The sequence below is a fragment of the Diadema antillarum genome, unplaced genomic scaffold, assembly GCF_040938485.1.
Source record: "Diadema antillarum isolate AM-2024a unplaced genomic scaffold, OU_Dant_1.0 scf00000137, whole genome shotgun sequence".
Lineage (NCBI taxonomy): Eukaryota > Metazoa > Echinodermata > Echinoidea > Diadematoida > Diadematidae > Diadema > Diadema antillarum.
In genome coordinates, this window is record NW_027271026.1 from 1,406,889 (window position 1) to 1,419,152 (window position 12,264).

The 12,264-nt window shown below is 37.4% G+C and overlaps 1 protein-coding gene across 1 annotated transcript in view; it reads right to left on the reverse strand.

Moving 5' to 3' along the window:
* Positions 1 to 12,264, reverse strand: part of LOC139721055 (endophilin-A2-like) — a 58,581-nt gene that overhangs the window by 31,692 nt on the left and 14,625 nt on the right. The window contains exon 2 of the mRNA XM_071632385.1: positions 9,527 to 9,595. Coding sequence (XP_071488486.1) covers positions 9,527 to 9,595 — 69 coding nt within the window. The remainder of the gene's footprint in view (positions 1 to 9,526; positions 9,596 to 12,264) is intronic.

Sequence of the window (12,264 nt, forward strand, 5' to 3'; positions counted from 1 at the left end):
CATTTACCTAAATTAATGGCATGCAAAATGTATGTACCTCCAGACTAGATATTATTCAGGAGAAATTGTAATTTACCAATGTGATGTTCAGGGGATGTACACAGTGTATACTGTACATGTAGTAGGATACGTATGACTGCTGACTACTACACAGTGGCCACTATGCAATCCATACCATGTGTGAAGGCACAGGGCTTTTGTTCATTCTTCACTCCAGTGGATAGGGACTGAATAATTAGATAGAAGCTAAACACACTTCAGGGCTGTGGGGCATTTAGTTTGAAGAAGTCTCACATACAAAAGACCCATAGATACAGCAGTGGCAGAATGACTATGCACAAATGCTCAACCCTATGGAGCTGTGTTTAACATTGTGAAATCTTGTTGACATTGGCTCTGGCCAAAATAGGTTCCCAGAGGCACAAGTGTTTAATATTGCTACTACAAAACTTACAAAAACTAAGGTCTTAGTGTAGGTGCCTAGCTCAGCCACTGACACACACGCATGCAATATTACACTTTTGTATGTAACCCCCAATATACTGCATTTTTATCAACTCTGACATTCACCCCATCTGTACAGTATGTGTAATATCTCCTTTGAACACAAAGTACTTTGGAAATACAATGTAATGCAACCTACATTTGTACACTCAATTTTGGCTGCATGGCCTCTTTTGAAATCACAGTATTTTGCTTGCTTTTCTTTAAACATGGGTCCATTGTACATTTGCCCCATTACATCTATCCTCATAAAACTGGAAAAAAAAAGAAAGAAGAAGATAGGCCTACCTGAAGCCTACGTGTACACTTGTAAAAAGGCATTGTGCCAGAGTAATGATACTTTGATGACTCAATAAAAGAGAGAACTACTTGTCTCACATTGACAACATAGTGAATAAAAAAATGATACGAAGAGTTTGTTAACAAAAACCGCTAAGTCCATTTTTGAAGATTTTGAAGTACGGTCTCTGTCATAAAGTACAAAATAATACCTTTTAAATGATATATTGGTCACTACATATAAAGGTACATTTTTGATGTTATGGTCAAAAGAAGCAATAATTTTCTTATTATTCTCTTTATTTTTCTTGACCTTTAATCATAAATATCTCCATTTGGCAAGTATGGACTTATCGGTTTTTGCGAACAAACTCTTCATATGTTACAGAATTTGTACCTGAGCACAAAACAGAGTTTGGTTGAATGTCCAAGCATTCACTGTTTCTTTCTTTGTCTACTAGTTATTGAAAGATGTGTGGTCACCAAGCTGCCCAGCAATCTTCAATATTTCAATTTATTCTTTTACATAGAGAGGGTAAGAGAGAGAAAAAAAGAACATGCCAGATCAAGATGGATGAACAATTAATGGAGGGCCAATCAGAGAACATACTGCCTGCAATACCCTGGGAGCAGGTGGAAAGAAAATTGTTAATTTGCTGGGATGCTCACTTATACACAGGTACAAACGTATGTTACTGTGAGTGTGTCTGGCACGCCTTTCAATTTTAATGCCACTGGCTTTTACCCCATGTGGCTACCACACACTAATTACCATCAATTATATCCTACAAGTTAAAACAATCACTGCAAGATGACATTTCCAGCCTCAGCACACAAGCTCTATAGGCAACCATTCCGTTCCCGAGGATGTACACCTAATTAGCCATAAAAAGACTACACGTTACAAGCAAGGGTACTGCTATAATTCTCTCCTCACACCATAAGATTATGCTCTATGGTTTTGATGTTTATGAGCAAAAGAAAAAATGACCATAGGATAATCAGCTCTAGAACAAACTTGTTTAATATTAGAAACATACAGATGGCACTTTCCTCCAATTAGCTCCTGTGGGGGAACTACATTTTTGTAAAACTTCACACTTCAAGGACTTCATTGGTACACATTATTAGAATGACTACCTGTCAGAAATAACATGCAGTTGTTATCTGTGCAATATACACGACATATATGTGCCTACTGTACAACAGACACAGTTCCCTTTATAGAGGTGCACATGCCACCTCAACATTTAGTTTCCTACTCAGGAAACTACAAATGCATCATGACAAATTACGAGACTCGAATCTCCAAAGTACAATTGTACACATTATACATGTACTGCATGCAAAAGCACATATCATGGGCAATGCACATTTGAAGACCATGCAATACCTCTGTGCATCAGATATAGACAATTCATATAAGATGTAGCAATTCTCATATTCTGAAAAAAAAAACACCTAACAAACAAAGGTAAGAAATTTGTACCAGGGAGGCTGTAACCCATGTTCCCTGGTACTGTAAAAGGGCAAATTTTTCCAGCAAATAACTTTTTGTTCTCGGAAGGGAACCAAGATGAATTTTGCATGTTTCTCATTTCACGCAGAATCAGAATAGTACTACATACACTTACACAAGACAGAAACGTCCGTGTTTCATTTTTGTGTCAGTGTCATGCTGCAAATGTAAATGCATAAAAATTTCCCTATCATGAAAATGTCCAATTCTACAGTGTATAGCTTGGTGGTACAATGCAAATTCTGCAATCTGCCTTTGGAATTTAAATTTCAACTAAGAACAGGATAAAGTGCAGTACAGTCATTTAGTGTCAAATCATCTTGTCTACACAAAAGGATTAAAGGGCTCATAGCTACATTGTACACTGTATAGTGCCCCTTCCATGTGACCCCCTCCCCCCTACCAAGCCTAGATTGGACACACTATGGATGTATGTCACCACTGATCATGTGAGAAGATTCTGTCCAGTTCATTACTACTGTCTACACAATGGACATGGGCTTATTCTAGCCATGCACCATGCATGGTACACGATGTACAACCAGGGAAGTGTTTACCTCCCTGGCCTATCCATGAACATGCACATCACTTTGAATACACTGGTAGGTTCTTCATCAGAATGCACAGTTTTGCAATATTGCTGTGAGAATGTCTGGTCTTTCACATCATGTGAAATCTTGTGCCATCGCACTAAATTGACCATTGCACTATTTGTATATTAGCCTCTTTCAATGTCACAAAGATTAGGGCGATAAACTGCATTTCTAAAATAGTGATATGGATCCCTATAATCAAATGATTAGCTGAGAGCTATCATGTGACCACACATTTTAATTTGCCATAAGGCTCACTTTACTTTTCATGGGGCATTACAAATAGAACATACTAATGACCAATACTAATGACCACTTGTCAGTATTGCAATTGTTTGTGCGTGCAGTTCAATTAACGTGGAGCCGGTGTTGGCCTGGAAATCTTTCAAAAATGGCTGCCATGGAATTCAAATCGTGTTACCAGTTTATATAACAAATGATGCACATGTATTACAAATGTATTCACACATTTTGTAGTAGGGTGCAAGGAAAAATATCCAACCTCCGTAATTTTGAATGGTATAAAACACACTATACTTTGCCTCCTGTGTTTCCAATTGTTCCAAAGAATGGATTTTCAAATGGGTAATTCTCACCAATGCCGTGTCGTGTGCAATATTTGTTATGTATGCTACGATGCTCTTACAATTTACTAACATGTCCAGCAGATGAAAGGAAGTATTCACAGGTCCCTTCATTTTAACTACAAATGCTATTCATCATAGGTACAGTGTACTCTTTTAGTTGGATCATGGCAAAATGGGCAACTCATTGAGTAACATTACACCACATCCATGAATGGAATGACACATGCTCAACTGCAAGGGTCTATTCCTAACACTGAATTGGACCCAGACATTGGATAGGCCCTATAGCATTTCATCTACAGTTCATAAAAATAGTACATACAAGTATGTACCCTATACTGTACAGGTCTGTCATGACCATGTTCTGTCGATGATACATGCTAGGTGTTTCCTTTCTAATATCAATAGACGATGAAACATATGACCCAGGGGCAGAAAGGGGGGGGGGGCATTTTGCTTTAATTATCATTCCAAGGCTCTTGTGATATATTCATAGTTCACATACAACACATGGTACAAATGTATACATGTACTACATTATGTTGTTTAAATAGTTTTGTTTTAGGCAACTTTCAGAGTCTTCTACAGTATCAAAACAAAAGTGCTTTGAAATTGTACTAGAATATCAACACAGAAGTTCATTGTACATGGAGACCTCAAAATGATTGTAACATCATAGAGAAAGCATACAAGTTTTTGTAGTCCCATACAGAATTTTCATGTATCATAGCATGGCATGACAAAATTTAGAATTTATCATTTAGGCCCCCCCCAAAAAAATCGTTGTATTGGCGTAACCCGCCCGACCCTAAAAAAAACCCCCAGACCCTGAACTTTTCAACAAAAAAAAAAAAAAGGAAATACATCGTTTTTACCGAGAGAGGGCGCGATACGGGTTTGTGAATTATCAAAAACAACAACAACAACAACAGCTGGTGTCGGAAAATGGCCACGCAGTACAGCGTGTCGGCGACCGGCAAGTCCGGTTCGAAGATTTTATTTAATATTATTCGGAGAATCGATTTGTCTGTGGCGCTGGGCGATTTTGCCCAGGAATTTGTTCGTTCGTATTCTGACCGGTATGTCGTGACGGCTGTTAAAGTGGGGAAAGCGGAAACGGGTCCGTTCAAAGATGTCCTGCTGTCCGACCAGAGTACCATTCTGTTGGATATGGGGTACCAGTATATGGTTTGCTACTACGAATACGATGGAGGCGAAGAAGTGCCGGTCGCGCCAGTACAAAACGCATATTTCAAAAGTGGTCCAATGAACCCATCTCAAATTTAAACCACCCCATAGCTTATACCAAAACCACCTTCGCGAATTTCACCCCCCTCCCCACCCCCCTATTTTGGGTGGACGCCTATACTTGTTCCCTATTTTAAAAAGACCCCCCCCCCCCCCATCTAGGGAAAACATTCAGAAAAGACCCCCCTTTCTACAGAAACTGACAAAATACCCCCCCCCCCCCCTTTTCATAAATTTCTAGGGAAAATCTTCTGGAGATCAGTCCAATTTTTTTTTTTTTTTTTTTTTTTTTTTTTGGGGGGGGGGGGGGGCTCTGACCCCCCCCCTATCTACAGAAGAGTTTTCAATGGACACCCCTATCTATGGAAAAGACTAAAAAACACCCCCCCCCCTTCATAAATTTCTAGGGACGAATCTTCCGTAGATAGACGTTGAAAACGGGAACACGCATGCGGTCTCCTATGGGTTCGAGTTGGGGGCCAGGGTGTTTTTCCATGTCCAAAATATGATTCTCTTTTGATATTTATTGCTTTTAAACCGGTGATATAACAAACTTCGGATGCAACAGACCCTCTCTATTGAATGGGGTTTTGTTAAATATGAGTTTTACACGTAAAATACAGGTAGGAAAAAAAAAAAAATCTGCTTGCCCGACCCTATTTGAAAATCTCATGTTACGCCAATACAACATTTTTTTTTTTTTTCGGCCTTATGACTCTTACAGCTCAAGGGATGATAAAGGGATGATACTTGTAGTATCAGCATCAAAATGTTTTGTGTAGAATAGGAATGAGAGGCAAAGTTTGCAATGGCACAGAGCGAGTATCTACCAATGATGAGCTTCCTTCCTATGGACTCGGAAGCCAGGCCTCGGAAAGCCAAGCCGCGGGGACCACAGGAAGGAAAGATGACAAATTCTGTGCACCAGGTCATCAATTGTACCCTTCAGCTTCATGATGATATATTATCTGCATGTAACTGTGGCTTACTTTAATGGCTTAGATTTGATAAATTAGGGTTGCAATGTCAAAACAAAGGCCAACAATCGTTTCACAAGTACAATGTACAAAACTATGAAAAAACAGAATACATGTCACAAAACTGCTACCTTTACTCTCACATAAAACATTACTGTGCATAATATTGCTCCAGTACGTGCAATAACATTAAAAAGACTGCTTACTAAAACATCACTGTCATTTTACTGGAGGCTCAGTATCATTTGATATTGAAGTGTCATGAGATTCTGCATTTAAACGAGTAGGCCTACATATAATTTGGTTGGTTTTTTTTTTCTTAGAATTGTTATCATTAGTTTTCGGTGTGACACACATGCACCTGTATTAACCATCAAAATATACAGTACCTCATCATTAATGTCCCGTAAGAATACATCCATGCCCTGATCTCATGTGCTAAAACTCACTGATGCTTTTTTTATTATGTACAGTAGACGACTGCTCCATACACTGCCAAACTTCGAACGAGAACTCCAACCCTTGCTCTTCATACAAGCCTTCAAACATCACAAAAGCCATTGCGCTAATTCTAACGCTAACACTGACTATGCTAGTTATACAATTTGTATGACTTTTTGCAGTACCTTTTTTTTTAAACTGAACAACTTCATTACATAAATCAGTTGAAGTATGTCCAAAAACAAATGGCTGACTTGTCTTGTCATGGATATGTCTGAATACACAAGGTTTGTCTCTAAAACACTGTCAAGTGAACTTTCCATACTGCTTGAACTGTTAATTATTAGCCTTTATCCCACATCATTGATCAGACCACAGACCACATGATGCCACACCATTTTATATCACTTCCATGCAGTCCTACTACCGCTCACACCACTGCCTCTGAATGACAAATTGTACAATTGTTGTGGTGACCCACTTTGAGAGACTTTAATGTACAGTTCAGAAATCCACTTCCTACAGGATTTACCACATCCAAATGGACATGCGATTGGATATCATCTCAGCTGGAGCAACCTGGTGCTAAAATGACTACAAGGAAGCTACTGTTGATTTGCTTCAAAGAGGTGTGAATCTCATCACATATGATTTATACATACAGTGTATGTAGCAGCCACTAGGCAAAGACTTTCGTTTTTACTCTAGATGATACACAGCTGTACACCACTTTACAAACATTATACAATGTACCACCACTACCTTGTACACGTACAATGTACCGGTATGTTCATCTAAAAAAATTCCTACCAACTCAAAAGGTCAACTTTTGTGGTATAGTTTGTCAGTTTGATGCTTAGTAACGATACATCACTCAATGCAATCAATCGAACGGAGCAATCTACTGCTGGTCCCTGCATCCACTCAGTAGCAACCATCCATGTGCCTGTGGCTGATGCTGTACTGTTATTGATATATTGAAATCAACAATTTAGAAGTAATAAACATTGAATATAAGGCTAGGCCCATCACTAAAATGCTAACAGATGTGAGTTCCACACAAAATTTAAAGACTCAATAAATTCTGTAAACGGCATCAGGCATTTCTTGGTTTTCTCTTTTATGAAGTCATAGTCATGCTACAGATATTTCATTGGCATGTGCTTTTAAAGCACAAACATATTAAATAAAAGTTAAAGTGGTCTCCTTTAAGATGAAGGCTGGCATACACACTCCTGTGTAGACTTTTTGAATCAGGAACAGCGAAGAAAATATTCCAAGGGTATGCTATGATGATAGTCATGGGCAAACAAACTACAATGACATGTATCCGTTCACTTTAATAATTTGTATTCATTCAAATGCCATACACAATGGAATAAACTTGCAGTGTGGAAACTCTTGCACATTTCACATGATGTGATTTACACTTGTATGTAAAAGTAAAAAACAAAACAACATAAAAACAACAGGAAAATTTATTTCAAACCACTCCTGGTATGATGTCAAGACTTAAATATGAAAAAGAAGTGAATTTATCTTCGACTTATCTTCAACCTAATAAAAACAAAAATACCCATGTAAAAATGTCAGTTTTCAGAGTAATAGGTCTGAGATTCCTTGTTTTTTTAAAAACAAATATGCTTTAATCTGAGTCATATAACAGTATTATTTTGCAAAATACACTGTACATGTATATTCAGTTGTCATTGTCTCCCCTACATATTGTTTAATACATGTATACAAATAGACATTGTGTGCATGGACAGGTATGATTCTTTTTTTCTTCTTTTTAAAACTTGTGTGGAATATTCTCTCAATCTTTCATGAGGCAAAAGGGATTCAAGCACATTCCTGAAGTGTGTTGCAAAGATCATGTTGTGGAGTGTTTTTCCCTGTGGCTGGGAGTAAAAGGTTTTCCTGGAACCGCACAAACAGCGGGGACAACATTTTGAGTACTGTAGCTCTGTCACCACCAAGATTTCCCACTTAATGCAGTCATCAGTGGTTGATACTTTGTAGGTTCTTTTTTTTTTTTTTTTTTTGGGTGCAGAGGTAGCCTAAATAGAGGAGCCATTTCCTCTTCGCAAAATACCAACATCCTCATCGGTTTCCTTCTCTTGAGAGTAGCATGTATTATACATGCCATCAACCACATCTACCAAAGTGTTTGCTGGCATGGTACTGCCAGTATGTGCTACAGGTTCAAATATACTCTGAGGCAATGATTGATCTTCCTATAAACAGCAAGAGACTGTACACCTGGTGTATTTCCTGGTGTTCGTGAGATGACTGATATAATTTGCAAAATCAAGATCTCACAAATACAATGCTTTCCGTACAATAATTGCACAGTAGGCCTACAGATGTATATTGTCTGAAGGGTTGGAAATCATTTTCACCTGAAAAGGGGAAAAATGCTTATTTTTCATTTCATCACAGTGGTTCTCGATAGAAAATTCAACTACCCGCAAAGTAGCGTTACATGTCCTACCTCTTAAAATACATGACGTACAGTTCTATAAGGTTCCCTTGATAATTCAGTCTGTATCATACATATCATACCTGCAGATGGAATGATTACCATTTATCTTCAAAGTAGTGGCTGCATTGCTTGATTCACATAACGTATGGTGCAAGATGCGACATATGATAAGCACTTGCCCGATTGCCCTGGCAAGTGAAAATCAAAGTCGGGCAAGTGTTTTCAGAACACTGAGAAAAAATGCTTGCCCAAATTGGGCAAGCAAAGAGTTTTGAAATCACCTTTCTTTCACATCCCTCTTCCTACGAACCCATGAAATCATCCATACAGAAGCCTTAGTGACGCAACACGCCTAACTTTCATTTCAGCAACTTTTCCAACATTTATGTAAAGAAACCCCAAAGGGAAGGCAATGCAATGCCAATACCTGATCAAACTTAGTCTGTTATTCTGATATATTTTATCCTGCAAATCAACATGTGCTGTTTATTCAGATGATTATATTTTATCAAGGCCTTGAATTATAAGTGATTTTCTTCCATATAATTTTCTATGAATTAAACTTCCTTTATGGGCAGGTAAAATTCATGTTCGGGCTAGTGTTTTGCAAGAAAATGAAAGTCTACTTGCTTGACTGGACAGACGGTTAAAAAAAAAGGTAATGTAGCACCTTGCGGTGGTAATCAATAAATATCAATTTCACCGTAGACAATTAAACCCCAATAAATATTCAATGTCTTCAGTTGATTATCTAACACTCATACTGACTTACCGAATCAACAGTCCCTGTCTCTCATGACACAATTACAGCAAAATCTTTAAGTGGAAAGTATTAGTGATAGGAAGCTGCCTACTTATGACTTGTTATTTCTGTCTGAGTGAAATGTACTCACCCTCTCCATTTCAACAAAGTCTGAGTCATATTGAGTCTTTTCAGCTCCTCCAATCTTCTCACTGACAAACTGTTGATATGAAAACAAAAGAGAACAACAGAAAATACTCATTATTTCATAAAATGCACTATTTCCTTACATAATGACATGGGAATATTGTGATTTTGACAATGATCGATGATAAACATTACATAACAACAAAATAATAAAAATATACTACTACTGCTACCTCTACTATCACTACTTCTACTTCTACGAATTTACTACAACTACTACTACAACTACTACTACTACTAATGATAATGATATTAACAATGACAATAATAGGCAACACTAATCATTACTATTGTTATTACCATCAACTGACACAATAATAAGCCAGTTCGCAGTTTCACTTTGCGCATGGTAACATTTCATAATGACGAAACGACCGATTCGTAACGAAATAGGCCATGCGACACTTGGCGCCCCATAAAAAACTAGTCTTTGTCCATGGTTTGATAAACCAAGGTTTCAATTGTACCACCTGTGTGAATTTGGGCCCTGATGAATTTTAAAGGAAGTTAATTACATCTGCCAAATGATCAATTGACATATGATTCTTGGAAATTGCTCTTATTTCAAACATCCAATGCAAAAGTTATAAGGCAATGACATTAGTGCCTCACCAAATGTGGAAATTTAGTTGCAACCAATAGATATTGCTGTTACACTATTAAACAAATACTTTTACACTTCCCTGACTTCTACACTGTACATGTATATCTTATGTCCCATTTCATTGGAATGTTTACCACTATTTGATTTTACTTTAACTAGGTCAGTCAACATGACCCTGGATGGGAACTTCACTTCAAGTGTGGGTACAAGGACTACTGCATACATACATATACAAATGTACATATGTTATCACGGTGGGTGTGAAAAGGTACCAAACTGTTTTTATTGCAACTTTTTTGTTGTAATGGTCCAAGGTAAATGACAGTCTTAATGTACGTGAGACAATGTGCCATGAAACACAAGTACAAGGAAGATATCCACTCTACACAGTATTTAAGCCAATGAAAACAAGAATTCTTTATTGCATGTTGATGTTCACAGGCAGTGTAACTCTGCTATGGATCATAAAATACATCATATAATATACTGATTGATTTGCTTATTTACAAGTTGAATATTGCAGGACAGTCCTACCATGTTTTTTCTTTGGCATCATCAAAATTTGCAATGACAAACTAAACTTTGAAATTTCTTTGTATCTTAAAAAAAACAACAACATCTGAGTGAGTGTGTGTGTGTTTTAATCAGTAAAGTTGTGACTTAGCTCATGTGTATATGGTACATGTATGCCTACTACAGAGCTCACTGAACATCAAATCTGTAATTTCTATATTTTTCTGGCATTGCAGTAGTTAAACAATATTAAATCCCAAGGGGGAAATGGTCTTTGATAATAATCCTCACTATGAGGAAATAGCTTACCAGCGTTCAAGGCTTACTTTATGAACAGAACACCACATGCACCTGGTTATGTGCCAGTGGGATCATAATTACGGCTGTACATAAACAGCATTGGATAGGCCCACTCGTGCACTGCACACATCTGCAGTGGTTTCAAACCCAAAATATGATGGATAGGATACAAGGTTATAGAATCAATGTTCTTTCCTGATTACATTGCACACACATGTGTGTTCACAAACAAACATCATTGCCTTTCTTAACAATGCTTGGTGCAACTCAGACTAATACCTCACTTGTAAATAAAAACAAAACTTTTACTTGTCTTGTTTGAAAATTGTCAATGCATCCTTCTGTGTCAATATTCAGTCTGTGCAAAGTATGCATATATTCATTGACATGAAAACTGAAACTGATTTTAATAGTAATCCCCAGGGCATACAACAGCTTCTTAACAGTTTATGATCCACAGATGTAAAAGGAAGGTAAAGATGCTATTCACAGAGCTCTTCATGCAAGATGACACACAGTGCATACTCTTGTATAAAAACACTGTAAACAATGTATTTGTAACTCAGACTGTAATGAGAGTTACATATTCCTCTGACTTTGCTCAGGACTGCACATCATTATGTATTATTGTACCTTATTCTCACATGTAGCATGATGACCTTGAATTTCGACTTCTTCCTTTCTGATTGCAAAATCTATAAGCATTACACACAAAAAAATCTTTTTCATTTTTCAAAAAATGATTACATAAGGACACCATAAAACTGCTGGTCAGTACACTTTTCTTGCAGAATCTTGATAAGCAACACACAAAATAATAGCTTTCTTCTGATCAAGCGCTAATCAAATTAGTACACACAGTACTTAATACCGCGAGGTGATCAATTTGGTATAATCACAAATGCAGTTCATGCTCTGTATACTTAAAGATAATATAAAGTTTTGGTACCTCAAAAGTTTCCCTGAATTTTTTTGTTTCAGGTTAAAGTACCTTTCATATAACTGACACTGTGAGACTTACTCGCCCCAAAGTGCTCTCATGTCTTAGTAATCATGAAATTAACTGCGACCAGCAGCCCCATACGCATAGCAACCAGCAGCCCCATACGCATAGCGACCAGCAGCCCGTTACCCATAGCATAATGGGGCTTCGCATTGTAGCATTCAGGATCATGACAGATTTAGTATCGTGGGTAAATATCAACTTAAAATCAAAAAATTTCTTCAATTTGAAGACTTACCAATTAAGTTGAAGCATTGAAAAC